The 21350-nt window shown below is 38.1% G+C and overlaps 1 protein-coding gene and 1 long non-coding RNA gene across 3 annotated transcripts in view; one reads left to right on the top strand and one right to left on the bottom strand.

Moving 5' to 3' along the window:
* Positions 1–3818: 3818 nt before the first annotated feature.
* On the bottom strand, positions 3819–20015 carry LOC127528834 (uncharacterized). The gene is made up of 2 exons (XR_007935437.1): positions 19889–20015; positions 3819–4126 (listed from the first exon to the last, which is right to left on the bottom strand). It is a non-coding gene; the product is annotated as an uncharacterized LOC127528834 (long non-coding RNA).
* ppa2 (inorganic pyrophosphatase 2) overlaps positions 20005–21350 on the top strand; it is a 144262-nt gene continuing 142916 nt past the window's right edge. For both annotated transcript variants that reach the window (XM_028805185.2, XM_028805184.2), the window contains exon 1: positions 20005–20225. In XM_028805185.2, the coding sequence (XP_028661018.1) occupies positions 20060–20225 (166 nt within the window). In that variant the 5' untranslated portion in view covers positions 20005–20059. The remainder of the gene's footprint in view (positions 20226–21350) is intronic.

Raw genomic sequence — 21350 nt, 5'->3', positions numbered from 1 at the left:
GCAACCAGATACAAATACTGTAAAAGTGTCTTTTAATCAATGCATAATTGTACAGTTAATTCAAATTATTTAGGTATTTGTGGAACTTTCTGTAGGAATATCAATATTCTTTCTCCTCTTTATACCTGAGGGTGAGAGTGCAAAATGAATAAATGACCGCTGAGTGCCACACGTCAATTCTTATCACCACACAGCACAAGACTGATGAAAACAGCTCCATTATTTAAAAAGTCATTAAAGCAGTAGTTAAAAGGTTCTTAAAGTTTATTACTCTGAAATTCCCAACTTGTGCATTATAGCACCCCCAGGTGATCATATATTAAACAAATAAGTGACATGCAAAACAATCTATGCTCCACATTGTTGAACTGACCTAAAATAAAAACAATGAAATTACCTCATGTAAATATTTCATTCAGAACACACTAATTGTTAAACGTGTCAATTTATTTTTGAAACTTTGTCATTCAGCTTCCTGTACTTACTGTATCTAAAATTACTCCATAACAGGAAAGGTCATATACATAAAAACAATAATTTTTTTTCTTTTTTTGTTATTTTTCACAAAAAAATATGCCATTAACAAATACTCAAGTGATCTGCAAAATATTGGCACGACATATCTTTAAACACGTGGCAACATGATGCATGTCAATTAGCACATGCAAGTAAGAATTTCACGGTACTCTTTACATGAGACAATAAGGACCCTAAGAATCTATGAATACATTGAATGTTGGCATCTGCTTTATTATTATTATTACACTAATGACGACAATAAACATTATTTACTAACAGAATTATCAGTAATTCTGTTTTACTCTCACACCTTAAAGAAACATAGGTTAGTTTAACTTAACATATAACACAACATACAATATAGCATAACATAATCTTAAAACTGCTTAATTTCATTCAGGGATGAGGCAGTCCTGAATCTACTCCAGCACTACTGGTAGGAAATAACCATTAATTGAACCCTAATCTATTGCATGACCCACTCACATGAACAGCAAGACTGACACTCAAACTGCGTCAGCTTTTCAAGTGACAGCAAAGTTCAGATTTTTTGACAAATTTACATAAATTGGCTTGATATGTGAGAGTACGTGCTTGTGTTTACGTCTGTCCTGAGATGGACTGATGCCCCAATCCAGAGATGCTGCCTGCCTTGCACCGAATGATGACAGGATGGGCTCCAGTCTCTTTAATCCTCAGCTCTTCTATGGTCAAATAGTATCAAAATGGATAGCTGGATGAATTAACAGTCAGTGAATGCTTGTTCCCATAGGACTGTCCCATTTTTCCTTTCCTATTCTGGCAAGAGAAAATCAGAATGTAGAAGTTTTGAAAACCGAGTGCCTGAGATGTCATAGTGTAACTTGCTCCATACAAGATTGCAGATTTCCTTTGCAACCCATGACAATCAGTATATTAAGAAAGGACAAATAAAACTGAGACACTTCTGTTGTTATGTGCTGTTAGGATCGGTTTCTGCTCAGCAAATAACGGTGTTTTAGTTGTGGACTGCCCAAATATATATGGCTTTTTACCAAACTATAACTAAGAAAACATGATTGCAACACATATGAGATCATTACTGTTGTTTTTAGTTATTTTTTTCTTCTCTCATCTATTTATATGAACTAAATGCATGCCAAATCCATCAGTCATGCTGTTAAATTAATGAGGAATTTCTATGCCAACTTAAGGCACCATATGTTGTCATTGTCATTATGACTAACATCTTCATTAATATCAAAACCACTTAAATCAGAAAGGTAGAGCTTAACATGAAAGCAATTGGTACAAGGTTGGCAAGAACCTTGAACAAGGTGTTGGTCCATTGCAGGGCATACACACCCACAACAATGCAATTTTACAGTTTCTAGTTTACCTAACTTGCACATCTTTGAGTAGGTGGGAGTGAAACCTACACAGACAAGAAAGAAACATAAAAACTTCACACTTGGCAATGATCTGTCACTGGATTCAGACCTAGGATTTTGGATCCACTAGGCAACAGTGTTAACTATTGCACCAAAATGTTACCTTATTTATCTAAATCCATAAAACAAACACCTCAGTAGAGGTCAAGAATGTAAAGTCTGAATGGATCCTGCTCGAGGCATCCATAGTGGAGGTAAATGCAAGAAGGTGCTACCAAAAAGTTGTTGGAATCTGTCATGGTGGTAAATCTATGACCCACTGGTGAACACCAATGGTAAAGCTTTCATATTGAAGAAAATGGCCTTCCATGCAATGTTAGCAGGACAGACTCCAGATCTTTCTATGAGAAACTGACAGGCCTACAAATTGGCAGTGCCTGAAGTGAAAGCCTTGTGTGTGTGGAATTTGATGAGACAATAAAGAATGACTTTTAAATATAAGAATATAACAAGTTGATAAAAGAGAAGAGACTATTCCATTACCTCATCCAGATAATTTTTAAAAGTAATCGAGATTTCCACTACTCATCTTGGTAGTTTGTTCCAGATTATGGATGCATCCATAATATAAGAGAAAAGTGTGGCAAAAAGTATACATGTAAAATCATTGTTGTACTGTATATATTTATCTTTGTAATTACATATTTGTTTGCCTACTTATTTTGCATTTTTAAAACTTGTGAACTCTGCTGTAATGGTAACAAACATTTCTCCAACAAAAACTGATCCAGCTGCAGCTTCTTTCTTTTTAGCTTTTTGTTCTTTAGCTTCTGTCTGTATTTTCCTCATTCCTAGTGATAGCTTTAACATAACAATCCAAAAAGGCTACAAACAGAAAGCGACCTATACATTGAAATAATAATAACAACAACAAAAAAAACTGCTATGGTCGTCTAATAAAGAAACAATGACAACTTGAAAAAGAATTTATTGACATTAAAAGAAAATATAATGTATAGTTTCTGTTAATTTGGCATCTTCTTTTCTTGTTTCTGCATTCTGTCTGTAGCTTGAAAGACTGTGAGATATGAAACATGTCAAAGCTGTGGGTAAATGATGCAGGGAGTTGGTCCACATGAATATTGTAATATAGACGGTATATAGCGCCTGACCCGGCATAGACTGACGCAGAGGCACGTACTTAAACAAAGCACACTTTTATTTTTCTTCAGCCGTGGGGCACGCCTTCCCCGTGTCCCACAGGCCCAACACAGTTCCAAAACACTCACAAATATTATCACTACACTCTTCTCTTCTTCACCACCACTCCTCCTCAGGCTTAGTCTTCCTCCTCCCGACTCTGGCTCTCTCGAGTGGTGGTGGCTGGCCTTTTTTAATACGCCACCCGGAAGTATTCCAGGATTGGAATACTTGATCACTTAGGCCCAACTGCATTTCCGGGTGGGGCTGAGGAATTGACCAGCCGGGCTGCAAAGTCCATGCAGCTCCCCCTGGCGGCCATTCCAAGCCCCCAACCAGGCTGTGGAGGACTCCATGTCCCATGGAGCCATGCGCCAGGTTGGGGAATCATCGTCCACCAGGGAGGCTGCCACCAAGCGTCCCGGGGGAGGTATTGAGCTGCCCACGGTGGCTCCCCCGGAACAGATGCAGCAGGGGCGTCCCTGCCGGGCATGGGACCCGGCTGTCCTTTACAATATATTCACTCTTTAGCAGTTCAATATTATTTTTGATATTGTTCAATTGCCTATAGAAAAGATCCACATATACAGTGGCCAAAAAGTATCCAGACACCTTTAGTTTCTGCACACTTTATTGTGTTGTAGATATAATTTAAAATTGTGTAATCACCAGGGGGCACCATGGAGCCCCAAACCCAAGACACAGTAATACTCGAAACACTTTTGAGTTAAAATAAAGAATATTTATTCCAACATTGTACCGTTTCACAATCATCTCTCCAGAAATCAGCCAAAATACACAATAATTACACAATTTTCCTCCTTTCGCCATCAGTTGAGTGTTGGCTATCTTTTATGTCGGACCAGGAATGCTTCTGTTACCATGCCATGCATTTCTGCACTCCATATCCCAAGCACCCCTGCCGCTGTCACAGCTGAGTTCCCATATTCCACCAGAATTCTGTCTGTCGCTCCTCTCTGGCATTCCACCTGAGTACCAAATCATCTCATTTTCCTTCTGGGACGCCTGTCCTCCTTCTACAATGGATAAATTCAGCATTTTTCCTCATCAATATACACTCCAGAACCCGTAATCACAAAATGAAAATGTTTTCAGAAAGATTTGCTAATGTATAACAAAAATCATAAATTTACAGTAAACCTCCAATTTATGTAAGTATTCAGACCCTTTGCTCTAGTACTCCAATTTGTGGTCAGGTGAATCCTGTTTGCTTTAATTATCCTTGAGATGTGTCCAGAACTGCATTGGAATCCCTCTGTGGCAAACTGAATTGATTGGACACAATGCATTTCAGGAGAAAAACAAGCCATGAAGTCCAATGAACTCTCTGTTGGCCTCTGCATTAAAATTATGGTGAGGTATAAATCAGGGTAAGAATATAAAAATGATTCTAAAGCTTTGAGTGTTCACAGGAGCATAGTTGCCTCAAAAATTGTGAAATGGAGGAAGTTTAGAACCACCAGGGACCTCATGTATAAATGGTGTGCATGCACAAAACTGTTGTGTACACCCTTTTCCATGCGGCTTTATCAAATACACTGACATTAACTGTATATTCTTTTTTAGTTTAAGGCATCTGATTGTAATCAATCTGTAACTATATAATGGTGCATAGAATGGCCAAAATATTCCAAATACTATAGCTGTTTTGTGTTGTATTTTAACCAACTGCATCTGAGTGTGGAATCACAGCTCTATAGCAGCTGATTGGAAAGCTCTACAGCAGACTGTGTTAAGAGCAGAGAGAATTATTGGTGTAAAGTTTCTAGCCATGGGCACAGTCTATTTGAACCTCTCCCATTCGACAAATGCTTCAGAGCCTTTCCTGCACAAACCTTGAGGTTCAGAAACAGTTTCATCCCAAGGGACATAAACACACTCAATCAGTCCATCAAGTGTTCCCAGTAGAATTGTTTGTACTTATAAGCACAATTACCCCACTGTAAACTTGCATTACAATTGTAATATTGCACAACCTGAGACACTTATGCTTTCATATTTTATATTTTTCATTGTTTTTTATCGTATTATTATTGTTATTTTACCATTTTATAGGAAAATAAGTTTATGGAGGATATGCATATTGAATCTCATTGCACCATAGAATAACAATAAAGGAATTCAATTCAATTCAATAGAAGAGAGCGTGTATTTACAGATGATGAGGACTGGCTTCTAAGTCAATTTAGATTTCCAATCACTATCTTTTTGGAGCTCTTGATATAATTTTTCAGATGAAATGCAGTAAAGTATATATATTACATTATACAGATATTTTTTAACTTCATTTAAATAATGTATACTGTTATTAAACGTGTGGATATGGTGGATTGTGGTAGCGATGAACTGGCTCCCCATTCAAGGATTGTTCCTGCCTCGCGCTGTATGCTTCCTAGGGCTGGTGCAACCCTGGATGGATAGATGGATGGAATAATTAAACTTGTACTACCACGCAGATATTTCAATGTTCCTTAAAAGTTTTGAACAATTGGCATTCTAAGCTTACAGATGGCTTGACATTTATTAAAGAGCTGATTGTGTGGCGATTGGTTACTTGGAGAAAGAAAAGGAAGGACAGGAATTGGGGGTTAGTATGTTTGAAAAAGACAGTACTGCTGCAATAAATTATTTCATAAAGGGTCGTGCACGGCGCAGCAAGCATCTTGCGGGAAGCAAGAACAATTTCTGGATGGGGCACATAGCTCATTGCAACCATTGCGCCACTGTGGCCCCATGTTTAATACATGCTTTAATTCATTTCATCATGAAAATGATATCAAGTATACATCTTAGTATTTAAATTGTTCAGAGAGCTGTAATATCATGAATGTAATGTATTCTGTGTCCTGTCGGTGTAAGAGAAAGCCCAATTAAAAAGCACATAGTGATTTACACACATAGAACACATATAATATGAAACATTCAATGTACAGTAATCCCTCCTCCATCGCGGGGGTTGCGTTCCAGAGCCACCCACGAAATAAGAAAATCCGCGAAGTAGAAACCATATGTTTATATGGTTATTTTTATATTGTCATGCTTGGGTCACAGATTTGCGCAGAAACACAGGAGGTTGTAGAGAGACAGGAACGTTATTCAAACACTGCAAACAAACATTTGTCTCTTTTTCAAAAGTTTAAACTGTGCTCCATGACAAGACAGAGATGACAGTTCTGTCTCACAATTAAAAGAATGCAAACATATCTTCCTTTTCAAAGGAGTGAGCGTCAGGAGAGAGAGAGAGAGAGAGAGAGAGAACAAAGCAAGCAGTCAAAAATCAATAGGGCTGTTTGGCTTTTAAGTATGCGAAGCACTGCCGGTACAAAGCTGTTGAAGGCGGCAGCTCACACCCCCTCCGTCAGGAGCAGAGAAAGAGAGAGAGAGAGCCAGAGAAAAACAAAGTCAAAAATCAATACGTGCCCTTTGAGCTTTTAAGTATGCGAAGCATTGTGCAGCATGTCGCTTCAGGAAGCAGCTGCACACAGAAGGTAGCAACGTGAAGATAATCTTTCAGCATTTTTAGACGAGCGTGTCTATCGTCTAGGTGTGCGAACAGCCCCCCTGCTCACACCCCCCTACGTCAGCGCAAGAGAGAGAGAGAAAGTAAGTTGGGTAGCTTCTCAGCCATCTGCCAATAGCGTCCCTTGTATGAAATCAACTGGGCAAACCAACTGAGGAAGCATGTACCAGAAATTAAAAGACCCATTGTCCGCAGAAATCCGCGAACCAGCAAAAAATCAGCGATATATATTTAAATATGCTTACATATAAAATCCGCGATGGAGTGAAGCCGTGAAAGGCGAAGCGCGATATAGCGAGGGATCACTGTACTACTTTAGTTACGATGGGATTTGAGAAACTAGTAAATTAAAAGATTTTAAGATGAAGTTTATGATGTTCTAATTTAATGACAAAATAAACTACATGATTGAAGTGGAAATTTCAAGCTTTTTTTTTCCACTGTGTCCCTATTTTTTTTTTCTTTTCTCTGTACCCTAATAAGCTTCCATATGACACTCAGACGGTGGGCTATGACTCACCTTTTCATGGCGACTTTGATATCTGATAACTTCTTTTTTATTTCAGGCACTGTGCGACTTTCTGAACTTGAACTTTCGATCAACTTCCTTCTGTTGTTTATACAACTGCTTAAACCAACAAATAGTACGTTTTTCCTTGCCTCCACTTGGCATTCACTGAAATTCTTCTTTTTTCCCTGTGCTTTTGCCATTGTCTTTTCAGAGAATGCTGAAGTTAAGGGAATATTTATATTGATTTGCATATTCAAAGAGGCGTAATTCTGGGAGGAGCGGCAGGCGTGTGCACGAGTGTAACATTTCATGCAGACCGGGATTTATGTAGTGTAAGTGCGTGGAAGTTGACCTACGCATGGTTTTCTGCATCTGAATTTTTTTGTGCTTATGCACATTTCGACTTTTGTCCCTACACCATGTGTTATTGTGTATTCTATGAACGGCGTTATGCATGAGGCCCCAGGACCTTTCTTAGAGCTGGCTAGTCAGTCTTAACTGTGTACTCAGGCAAGAAGGACTTTGGTTAGGGAGCTTACCAAGAACCTAATGACCTCTTTAACAGAGCTTCAGAAGACCTCTGCTGTAATGGGAGAACCTGCCAAAAAAATTCTTAGTAGAACTCGATCAATCAAGCATTTATTGTAGAATGGCTAGATGGAAGCCACTCTTAAACAAATGGCACTTAAATGACTCTGACAGCATGAGAAAAAAGATTATTTTGTCTGATGAGACAAAAACCAATCTCTTTGGGCTGAACTTCGAGCATTATAGAATGTCTGGGGAAGACCAGGCACTGCTCATCACCTGCCTAATACTATTTCTACAGTGAAGCACTGTGGTGACCGCATCATGCTATGGGGACACTTCTCAGCAGCAGGAACAAATAAAATAGTCATTATTAAGGAAAGGAAGAAAGCAGTCAAATACAGAGAGATCCTTGAAGAAAACTTGCTCCAGAGTTCACCAGACCTCAGACTGGAATGACAGTTCACCTTTCAGTACACTAATGACCCGAAGCATATAGCAGAGTAAATGAATGAGTGGCCATGGAACAAGTCACTGACTAACCTTGATAGGCCCATAACGTCTGTTCTGGAACTATTGCATAATGCACTGCATTAATACTGGAGCCAGAATTCTTGTTCTGCTGGCATACAGGTGAAGCACTGGGAGAGTGGGTGGAAACATTTAAGCCCATGAGTGGGTGTTGTTCATTTACAGTTTATTTGATGGGAAAGACTTCCAAGAAAAAAGAGGAAAACAAACTCTTGACTGAGTAAGGTGTGCTTAGTGTTTAAATAGATGAACTTTGTAGTACAACTGAGGTTTCAAACATTTACGTTGGGAATGGCAGGGGTCTTGTGCAATTTGAAACTGTGTGCTGAATATGTTAGTGCATTTCTGTACAAGTTATAGACTGTTCATGGCATACACAAGATTAGGTTACAAGTTCACCTATTACAACCATAACTTGTGCCAAAAGTGAATGTCCACCTTCCATTTGTGTCATTTAATTTGAAGCAGTGTCTTCTGGATAATAGGATAAACAGACATATTAAGCTATCAAATGACTTCAAGAGGTGTGCCCTTTGTATTTGTGTGGATAATTCAGATCTGTTTCTTTATATATTCCTTTAACTCTGAATCGGCTAATTTCAAGACACTCTATGATCTGCATGTATCAATAAGCAATTCAGATTAAGATAATAATCAATTAAAACGTTGAAATATCTGTACAGAAATAATATGACAATCAAGTTGTTACTGCAATATTCCATCCATCTTCTTATGTGTTTACCATGACTGCAGGGTGCAGTAGCCAATCACAGAAGCAACCAGGGACCTTTCTTAAGCAGCTACAGTATATCCAATGATAAGATGCAAATGTTCTACCAATTGCAAAGTAACATCACTCAAAAAAAAAAAAAAAAAAAATCACATTTTAATTGTAGTGCAGCTCAACGTCTTGCATTTACATTTTCACACAATCATTTGTGTTGGTCTCTCACTGATCCATTAATTATTAACTTCACAAATCCACTTACAAAAACAGTTGCTTTCTTTAAAAAGATGTGCTGTAGCCTTCTGTGTTATTAAAGCAATGTACAGATGTCAGTGTTTGGATTTGTACTTCTGTAAAGACTATCTCAACCAAACCCTGAAGGCTGTTTTTACTGTGTGTGCGACCAGGGACCTTGCCCCACTGGGACGCCTGGAGAAGGGAAGGACTGAAAGAGGGGCAATATCTTCCCCGGGGCGCAAGGGGGCGGCCCCCCGGATTACATCAGGGCCACAGATGGGGAGCTTGGAAGCTCAACCCTGTTGGGGTCCGTGGCCACCGCCAGGGGGTGCCTGGACGATCCCGGAACCCTGGATGGCAGCACTTCTGTCACACCAGGAAGTGCTACCGGAAGAGGAACCAAATGCATCTGGAGTGCTTTCGGGTGCCCATGCAGCACTTCTGCCACACCAGGAGTGCCTGAGTGCTCCCATGTGGTGTTTGCTCTGTGCAAAATATAAATAGTGGAGGTGACTGCAAAGTGTTTGGAGTTTGCCATGTTTGCAGCTCTGAGTCTCCAGATCTGACTATGAGTCACCAGACAGCAACAGATGCAGAAGGTGATAAAAAGAAGGCCTATGTATGGAAAGAATTTGTGAGGCAACAGAGTATAACCTCTGGAAAATCATACAAATACACAAGAAACATAGGCTGAATAAGGCCTTGACTGTTTTCAGCAAAAGCAAGAAATTGATGTGTTTAACCGGGGATACTACTGAGAAGTTGAAAGAACAAACTGAAAAACTCATTAATCTATAGCCATGTCCTTTGTCCAGGTCTGAAACATCTGGTAGGGCTGAGATCAGTTATGTGCCTAAAGTCATTCTGCAATATGAAGGGTATGGAAATTAACTAGATTCTACCAGAAATATTATAGGCTTATAAATACAGATGTGTGAGTTAAAGAGACAGTGGGAAGGCAGAGACAGAATCTCTTTACTGGCAGATTTTGGGAGTCTTCCAAGCTATCATAAAAATGGAGACTAGACAGTATGCTGCACTTGTCTTTGCATCACTCTTCTCAGCCTCACACTCTGTATACTAGTGTTTTGCAAAGGAGACTCTAGTCCAAAGTCAAGCTGGCTGTGAAGCAGAAAAAAAAGCTTTTTGCAATCATGTATGAGGAGACATACGAGTTTGAAAAATCTAAAAAGACATAAATAACCCAACTTTGAAGCTTTACAATAGTCAATACTGCATAAACCAACAAATTAAGTGTTTTTTTAAGATTAACACCACAAATTATATTTTACAACACTTCCCCCAGGTTAACTGAATTAAGGGCAGTAGGGGGCCAGAGCCTATACATGCAACATTGGGAACAATGCAGAAACAGCCCCATAGCAGTTTCTATAATCAAATTACAGAGCAGATTAGTTGCAAAGTACCACGAAGTTGTCAATTAGCCTCACCAACACATCTTTAAGGATGAGAAGAAAGTCAGATTGTCTGTAGGAAAACTCTGTCAGACATGAAACAATGTACAATCCCAATATGGAAAATGACCCTCATTGCATAATGCTGTGCGTAGAATTCACACTAAAACATGGCATACGGACAAAAGTCAAATTGTGCATAAGCACAAAAAAATTCAGATGCAGAAAACTGTGTGTAAGCCAACTTCCATGCACTTCCGCTACATAAATCCCTGTCAGTGTGAAATGTAAAGCTTGTGTACGTGCCTGTCACTCCTCCCAGAATTACGCCTCTTTGAATATGCAAATCAATATAAATATTCCCTGAAGTTCAGCGTTCTCTGAAAAGACAATGGCAAAAGCACGGGGAAAAAAAGAATTTCAATGAATGCCAAGTGGAGGCAATGGAAAACGTACTATTTGTTGGTTTAAGCAGTTGTATAAACAACAAAAGGAGGTTGATTGAAAGTTCAAGTTCAGAAAGTCGTACAGTGTCCGAAATAAAAAAGAAGTAGTCAGATATCAAATTCACTGTGAAAAAGGCGAGTTGTAGCCCACCGTCTGAGTGTCATATGGAAGTTGATTAGGATACAGAGAAAAAAAAAAAAGAAAGAGACACAGTGGGAAAAAATGCTTGAAATGTCAACTTTAATCTTGAAATTTCCACTTTAATCATGTTATTTTGTCATTAAAGACATTAGAATGTCATAAACTTTATTTTAAAATTGTTTAATTTACTAGTTTCTCAAATCCCATCGTAACGAAAGTAGCATGTTAAAAGCTTTGTATTCTATGTGTTCTTCTGTGTACTCTATGTGTGTGAATCACTACGTGCTTCTAAAATGTGCTTTCTCTTACGCTGATAGGACACAGAATACATTATATTCATGCTATTACAGCTCTCTGAACAAATTAAATAGTAAGATGTATACTTGATATAATTTTCATGTTGATAGAAATTAAAGCATGTATCAAACATGAGGGCACAGTGGTGCAGTGGTAGCAACAAGCTGGCGCCCCGTCCACAGATTGTTCCTGCCTCCTACAAGATGCTTGCTGCGCAACCCTCAATTAAATAATTTACTGCAGCAGTACTGTCTCTTTCAGACGTACTAACCCCAAATTCCTGCCCTTCCTTTCCTCTCTCCACATAACCAATCGCCACACAGTAAGCTCTGTAATGAATGTCAAGCCATCTGTAAGTTTAGAATGCCGATTGTTCAAAACTTTTAAGGAACACTGAAATATCTTCGTAGTATATGTTTAATTATTCCATCCATCTATCCATCCAGTGTCGCACCTGTCCCAGGAAGCATACAGCGCAAGGCAGGAACAATCCCTGAACGGGGTACCAGCTCATTGTTACCGCTGTCCACCATATCCACACGTTTAATTATTAACAGTATACATTATTTAAATGAAGTTAAAAATGTATCTGTATAAGGTAATATACAGTATATACTTTACTGCATTTCACCTTAAAAATGATATGAACAGCTCAAAGAAGATAGCGCTTGGAAATCTGAATTGACTTAGAAGCCAGTCGTCATCATATGTAAATATGTGCTGTGCCCATGGCTGAGGCAGTGTGTGCTAGATGCTGTATCCTGATAATTATGTCCGCTCTTGACACAATCTGCTGTAGAGCTTTCCGATCACATTCCACACTCAGATACAATGGGTTAAAATACTCTCAGTTCACCACTCAGAGTAACAATGGTAAAGCAGCTATGATAATTGGAATAGTTTGGCCATTCCGTGCATCATTAAAATTGTTATAGGTTGATTACAATCAAATGCCTTAAAATAAAATACGATATGTAGTTAATTTTAGTGTATTTGATAAAGCCGCGTCAGGGATGTGAATCTAAAAAATAAAGGGAAACCACACAGGAACAGTAGCACTGCTTTGGCGCTGGGTGCCGCCAGTTTGCAAAACTGAGCCAAAAATGTGTTTACACAATGGTTTGAGGTGGCGTGAGAATGTGTGTGGCTTTACACCAAGTATAGTTTTTATAAACTGCGATGTGACGTGCCCAAGAGGTCAGGCCTTTAATGACCTCTTGGGCACTGCCATCAGCAGTGTGTCTGTCTGCGGAGAAAGTGTCAACCTTGTTGTGAGGTTTACTTACCTTATCAGTGACATGCATGTCTCTGGTGACTCTTCCTATGAAGTCAGTAGACTAATTGGGAGAGCATGGGGGGGTCATGAGGTCGCTGGAAAGGGGTGTGTGGCGCTCTATATCTATGCAAAAGGACAAAGGTCCAAGCCTTTAGAGTCTCGGTGCTTCCTGTCTTGCTATATGGTTGCGAGACATGGACGCTATCCAGTGACCTGAGACGAAGACTGGACTCCTTTGGTACTGTGTCTCTCCATAAAATCCTTGGGTGTCGCTGGTTTGACTTTGTGTTGAATGAACGGTTGCTCATGGAGTCCCGAATGAGGCACCTTACCTGCATTGTGAGGGAGCGTCAGTTATGGCACTATGGCCATGTGGTGTGTTTCCCGGAGGGTGATCCAGCTTGTAAGATCCTCATTGTTGGGGACCTGAGTGGCTGGACCAGGCCAAGTTGTCACCCATGTAACACCTGGCTGCAGCAGATAGAGGGTCATTTCTGGAGGGTGGGACTGAACTGCGTGTCTGCCTGGTTGCCAACCAGGATCCCAAGTTGTTTCATTGTGTAGTGGGTGCAGCAACGCACTGTACCAGTGCATGCTCCCCAACTTGACTTGACTTGACTTGACTTGATGTGAGCGTGGAAATGGGCGTGCGAAACATTTTCCAGGTGAGGAATTTGATCCCAAGATACTGAATTTATGAATCATTAGTGTTAACCATGTTCTACCATGCTGCCCCACTTTGTGTAAATGGTCTGAACATACTTAATCGCTTTTTTTGCCTCATGGATTTTTAGTAATTGTATTGTATTATTCTGGTTGGATAACTCATCTTAAAAGAATAAAAGATTTATAACAGTTTACAGATGTATCATATCAACCTAGTAGTACACTTTCAGATCAGGTCACAAGAAAAAAAGACTAGTTTTAAAATCTGAAAGTAGAAAAGAAAAAAGTTTTTTGCCCACATGACAACGGTTGCATATTACTCAATTAAATGCTATGATACATAAATATCAGTTACCAATATAGTCTACAGTTATCCTATAAATAAAAGAAACAGTGCATATCTGTTAGTATTTGGCATTAACAACGTGTACAGTATACTATTAAACATTCTAATGTAAAATCGTGTGACTATATTCAGAATGACTATGGGCATTGCATTGCAAAGTTGAGCATAGGAGGAATGTCCAAAATGACCTAAATTCACAAGAACACTACAGATGGTGATAGTACAATAGGAGTATTTCAGTGCTTTTCAAACCTTTTCATTAGGATATACTTTTTTAAATATACATTGGCAAAACCTGGCATTTCTTCTGTAATTAATAAAGAGGACTCATTTATATATACAAATTTATGTATTTTTATGAAAACAAAATCCACTTCTAAAACAAATAAAGATTTTTTAATTGCATATGAAGAATGCTGTTTACTTATTCTACTCACCTAAAACCCACTTCAGAAGACAGGAAAATAGTAAAATTTGTAAGACATTAAGATGGTTATTACTCTGACATACACATCATAAAATTTTTTAAACATGATACAATTAAAAAGTAAAATTCATATTACAGCAAATGCAAGCCGATTACAAATATCTCCTACCACAGCTCATGTGCTCTCATTGGCTGGCTGATCCACAAACTACAGTAAAATCCTCCAAACACTGTAATCAATGAGAGCACATACAACCACATAAATATTCAGATCTTATGTAGAATAATAATGCATTCTGGTTGCAATATTGCTTATGTAACTATTCCTATATTATTTGGATTACGTAAGACTGAAATAATGTAACATTTACTTTTATAATAAATTTTCATACAAATGTATAGTTCAAAGTACTTTACAAATAGCAAAAGTAAAAACTACAATTCCAAAAAAAGGAAAAATAAAAGAACCCTAACAAAGATTATTGTAAACTACAGTAATTATAACTGAATACTTACTAGAAGTCTCTAATGAAATAATGGCGGTAAGACCCATTTGCTAGTTAATTAAGTTATATTAAATGTTTGCCTGTATATTCATGCATAGTCTATGGGAGGATCTTGTAACCCCGACAAGCTAAATTGAATTGGTATATTCTAACTATTTATTGTCTTTCTGATTAATCTCAGTTAGTGACCTGCCTTGCCGAGAGTAAGGCATAGAGGGCACTCGATTTTAAACCATGCCTTAACATGCCCAGTAGTATGAAAGTTAATATGCTCTAATGAACGAACAGTGCTGTACATTTTAGAGCGTACTGAAGGTGAAGTAAAGCATTTTTAAGCACAGAAACAACTGAGGTTTGACAAAAAAAAGGTAAGTTTATAAAAGAAACATTTTTTCCCTGTTTTTTTCCCCTTTTATTCTACATGTGTAACAACCTTTTTTCTTTATTGTTGTGTTACTGTTTACTTTGAATTTTCTCTAAATCTCTTAAAACAAACTTTTGGACTGAGAGATTTCTTTCGGCATGCGTTTCACCCGTGCTTGATCCTGCCTTACTCTCCAGCAGCTACAACGGCAAAGGTTAGTATCTGTCTGACTTGATAAGTATACCACATGTTAAGTCAGACAAAAGATAAACATTATACTGCAATTATGTAGACATATTAAAGATGTTACAACTTAATAATACAGTGGGGAGGAATGTCTTCTGCCAGTGCCAGTAGCAGGCACAATGTATCACTGAGCAGTTCTCTTTAATATTTAAACTTTTTCAGAGTACTGATGGAATAATAAAACTGTCAAATTTCAATAGGTTTCAAAAAAGCCACACAAACATGGTGATTCCACTTTTAGTACAAAGGTATCACTGTCAAGCAGAGGAAGAATCATAGCATGAGTATGTATTTCAAAAGGGGAAACTGGGCCAAACAATTCCCGAGGACTGAGAAGCCATTTTACACATTACATATTGATAACACATAATAGTAGCTACAGCTAACAGTGTGAGAATATACAGTAAATGGATGAGTGTAAAGGTTTATTCTTAACATTGAACACACAAGGGAAAAATTTTACTTAGTTTGTATTGATTATTGAATACAAAATAATTGCTTTCTATTTATATATATATATATATATATATATAACTTTTTTTTTTTTTTTTACTAAGTGGACACATTTTAAGCTTTTATTCTACTATCGATTAAGGTGCAGAATGTCAGCACAGTGGTTAACACTGCCAAATGGGTGACTGGATTTGAAAACTCAGTTTGGCGAGAGTGTATGTGCAGTCTGCATATTGTTCACATCTCCATGGGTTTTCTTCTCATACCTCAAACATGTGCCAGGTTAATTGCTGACTCTAAACTAGGTGCTTGAGTGGCCCTTTTAAAGGACTGGTTGACATATTTAGCATTGATTCCTATCTTGTGTCTGCACCTACCAGTGCAAGCTCTGCCTTCCTGGCCACAATTTAATTAGGTGCGAATAGAAGTTTCATAAACAGTGTTAACATTAAACATAATTGCAGATAATAACTTATTTGTTTAGTCTGAGCAAAGAAAAGCACATGTTGCTAGTTCAATTAAAACACAGCAGCAATACAGTAATAGAGCATTGATCGGTTTAAAGAAATCTTTTTAAAATACTGTTTATATTCAGCAGTACTAAAGATATAAAAGTTACTAGATTTTCACAAGAAGATAAATTCAGAATAATGAACTGCTATAATACTGCACTGCGCTACTCACTGAAAACATTTTTTTGCTCTTTCCATTGGTGATGGGTTACTAAAACGAAGCAACAACATTGTAATAAAGTACAGAGCACAACTACACAAAAGACACAAACTACTGGCAACAAAGATGAAATCAATATGTAATATAATTAAAGATAAAAATTGCAATGCTTTAAACAATTCTGCATAATATGATAATAAATAATTTATACAAGGAAATATTGAATCTAAAGAAGCTTATTCTCACAACTGAAAAAAAAACAAAACATTGCCTTAAATTCAAAAAGTATTGTGTTATTTCATTAAAATGTTTAATTACTTTGCAATAATTATTGCACGATTTAGCAATGATATTGCCGGCTGCAACCATTATCACTGTGCATGTGTGTGTTTTGGTCATCTAGTGAGAAGAACTGAACAAAAGTTAGAGGCATTAATTTAATTTTAACAATGTTAAAGTTTAATATATTTGTTTTAATATAGACAGAGTTATAGTGACCCAGAATTCCTGCCTCACAACACTAGGGTCTGCATGGGGTTTGTATGTTCTCCATGTGCATTTATGGACTAACTGGTATTACTGAGTGTGCCTGTGTATGATTACCTGATTTAAAACTGAATATTGGAAATGTTATAGTAATACTTCTCATTTAAAAAATGTTTAGTCCTTCATGTGCTGTGAAGTAAATAACATTGATCCTGTTTTTCCATCCCCAACCCCCAAAGACTTGAGGTATGAACACTAGCTGCTGCACCACCAGATCACACTGTTTCAAAAGATCTTTTTGAAAATAACTGGATTAAAACTAAACACTACTACTCCTTTGGGACTGCTGATATGGACTTGCAGTATTAAATTCATTCTGATTGCTTTGTGTTTAAATGGGGTCCTTCAGCACCTGTTCTCTGTTTTCCTGAATTTGCAGGTTTTCCAGCAGTGCAAAACATCCTATGTGGTCCCAGTGTCAAATAAATGTCATTCCAGTGATTCCAAGGACTTCAGACCAGTTTCTCTTACTTCATACATCATGAAGACCTTTGAGACCTACTGTACTAGGTTTTAGAACATCTCTAACCTCTGCAGCTTGCCCATCAGACACATACACTGTAGGTGTGGAAGATGCTCTCATTTACATGCTCCACAGAGCCTACTCCCACTTGCATAAAGGCGGCACCACAGTCAGGATAATGTTATTTGACTTTTCCAGTGCTTTTAACACCATTCTGCCTCATCGACTGGGAGAAAAGCTCAAGGTTTTGCATACTAATGCCCTCACAATCTTCTGGATCATGGGCTACCTGAACAACAGACAGCAGTTTGTAAGACTGAGGGACTGTGTGCCAGAAATGGTGGGTGTGTAATACTGGAGCAACTCAGGAAATTGTCCTGTCTCTCCTCCTGTTCACCCTCTATGCAAGAGATTTCCGGCAGAAACCAGTGCTTGTCATTGACAGAAATGTTCAGATGACTCGTCCATCATAGGCTGCATTAATAATGGAGATGAGTCAGTGTACAGGAAGGTTGTGGAGAACTTTATCCTGTGGTTTAGAGATAACAATTTGCAACTCAACATCAGCAAGACAAAAGAGCTGGTGGTAGACTTTAGGTGTGTCAAGGACACCCTGAGACCTGTCACCATTCAGAGGGAGGATGTGGAAGAGGCGCAGAGCTACAAGTACTTAAACAACAAACTGGACAGGTCTGACAACACAGTAGCACTGTATAAGAAGGGCTAGAACAGGCTGCACTTGATAAAGAGACTCAGGTCTTTTAATGTGTGCACCAAGCTACTGGAAACGTTCTGTCAGTCCATAGTTGCCAGTGTGGTGTTCTACGCTGTGGTCTCCTGGGGAAGCAACTAGAGCTCAAAAGAAGCACAATGGCCGAATAAATTTATCAGGAAGGTCTGTGCCATCACTGGACGAACCCTGGATAAACTGGAAGCTGTTGTACAAAAGAGGGTGGTGGCAAAATTGCATGCCATCATGAAAAATCCCCTCCAGGAGGTGCTCTTTTGGAGCACTTTTAGCCACAGGCTCATTCCACCACAGTGTGCTAAGAAGCACCTCTGGGGTTCTTTTCTGCCCAATGTTATCAGGCATTTCAATGCTTCCTCCCAGGGCACTTGTTCAGGTATTTCAAAATAAAAGTAACAAGATACATTTATTTTTGTATTTATTATACTGTATTATATTGTGTATATATAATGTAATAATAAGGAGTTTTGCTTTTGTTTATCATTCATTGATTATGTATACACTGAAACTGCTTTTGTCAATAATAGCTGGTGAAAGGATAACCATACAGTTTATCACGCTTGGCTCCCTGTCACCCTAAACTGGCCAGATTAAATTTACCCCTCAGCACATGCAGGAATAGATGTACAGTATATGCCTATAATGCCTATTCAGTTCTTGACACTTGACTGCACAATATGCATGCATTTACATTCTCCACCAATAACAGTCAGTAGACGGCCTTAACGCATGCATAAACAGTTATTACTGACCCTAGTAGGTATACTGTTGCGAAATAAACGCAATTCACTCCAAGAGCATCTGGCTGCGGCTCCAGCTCGAGTATCTGACACACTGAAATAATGCAATAACCATGAGGCATCTGTTCAGTATTCTGCAATTTTAAAATTAAATTCTATAACTAGTCTACCTAAGAATGACACCAATAGGTAAATCTGAGCACATCTCCCCAGTTTTAGTATCATTACATTGGTTATCTGTGTCTTTTAGAACAGACTTTAAAATACTACTAATGGTAAATAAAGTCTTAAATAATCTTGCTCCTTCATATATTTTGAAGTGCTTAGCCCCCAACATTTCATGTCATAACCTTATATCTTCAAATAGAGGTTTGCTTATTATTCCAAGGGCCAAAAACAAAAGATGTGGTGAAGCAGCCTATTGGCGTTATGCACCAAAAATCTGGAATACTTTACTAATATGCCATGCTAACTTTGTGTGTGTTTTTTTTTTAACTTCTAAAAACCCACCTTTTAAATTTGGCTTTTTTTAGCTACCTGTTAGTGCTACCTTTACTAAATTAGATATACCTTTCAATAAATCTGCAATTATTATTAGTCTTCACTTTTCGGTTTTCTTTTTCTTCAGTGGTGCTGTTCTGTGCCACTACTACCTGATTAGTCCTGTGCAGACACCGGACACCCCAACTTGCCATGAGAGCCACCAAGTAAAAGCCTTAAAAACAAAGAACTACGGATAAATATGTGTTAGACAGAATGCACTGCACCGCACTCAATTGTTTTATAAACTGCAACTGTGCAAACATTAAAGTGTCTATAACACAAAAAACTACTATGATTTCCATATGTTCATGGTGTAAGAGATGTAGAGTAGAGTGTGCATTAACCACTTGCATAAGAATGCCGCACGTTTCGACTACGTTAAAGGTAGACTTTTGCACAAAAATTAAATGAGTTGAACTAATACATACGTAGAGTTATTACCAAAGCATGATCAAAAATCTGACCCATTTTACTTCGTGCCTGCGGAGTGGCGCCATTTTCTGCCAGGCCTCCGGTTGCAGTTAGATGGCAGTGTGGTGCCTGGAGGAGGGCCTCAGCAAACGGACAGCGAAGGTAGTTGTGTCCTCCGAATTGACAGCATGCAAAGGTCTGGTTTCATATCCCGCGCCACATTGCTACTCTCTCTGAGCTGCTCAAGGAGGGTCACATCTGCACAGACGCGTTCCTTGCAGCTCCGAAAAATGGCAAGTTACACTACGGAAAAGCGAGGAAGGCAGAACACGACCGACTACAGAATCTATTTTAGTAAGTTTTCTATTTTCCCTCACTGAAGTAGACAACAATGCTGCGTTCTACAATGTCTGTTATCTTCACAGAAGTAGCTACTTGACAGGAAAAACAAACATGCGTGTACGCCGTATTTTTTAATTTAAAAATGGCCGTATAAATCGACATTTTTTGGGTTGTATTTGCATAGGTTATTCTCACGTGTTCTTACTCCACGCTGCTTCATTTAGGGTTTGCCTTATCGAAGGCGGAAGCTTCAAATCTCACAAGTACCGCCCCTTCCGCTGTGAAACTGCAGCAAAGCTCTTATATAGTAATCACAATTGGCAACTTTATTTGACATAATACATAGGCAATGAAATGCCCGTATCATGACGATTGACATTATTAAAGAACCAGGCATACTGTACCGACATTTAAAGAAGGAAATGGTGCAGAAGAAAAAAATAAAGTTCAGTTTCTACTTTTATTTCTTTTTAATAGTTAGGGATAAAGTTTATTAAAAAGTACATATCTATTAAACGTTTGTAAAGGTATATAATTCCAGGGCTAAGAATTTTAAAGTCCTTATCAATGTGAGAGAAACCTTTTCCTCTTTACATTTAGTTTGATTCGAATCTACGGGTGTTTGGTTAGTACTACTTTTACTTTAAGAAAACCTTTCGTTGATTATCATTGGTGCTAAAGGCATGTATACCTAACGTGACCATTTATTTTTTTCCTCAAAACGAGACATATACTAATTTTTAGGTAATAATATGTGTATTCAAGAAAACGCATATTTCTTCATAGTTTTTATTTATTAATGAAAAGAACAGGAACGAACACGTGAAAATAAATAATTTATGTGGTCTTATATTTTTCTGAAGAACAAATTTGCTTAAGTATATTTGGTGTTGATTTCAAATAAGAATGAAATTCTTGGCAGGATTTTTAAAAATTTACATTGGTAATTAACATTGCTTTAAGAACTGCGACATGCAACTGTGTGTTTTCCCTCGTCCACAACTTATTCATAAGAGAAAAGACCCTTTCTACGGGTGCATTAGTGCAGGGCAGACATAAAATATATTCAATAATTCGAAAGTTCGTATGATTCAAATTATTGGTGTGAAAGTGTTTGAACAATTCCACCCAACGACT

This window comes from Erpetoichthys calabaricus, chromosome 7, assembly GCF_900747795.2.
Source record: "Erpetoichthys calabaricus chromosome 7, fErpCal1.3, whole genome shotgun sequence".
Lineage (NCBI taxonomy): Eukaryota > Metazoa > Chordata > Cladistia > Polypteriformes > Polypteridae > Erpetoichthys > Erpetoichthys calabaricus.
This window is presented reverse-complemented; position numbering and strand designations above follow the sequence as displayed.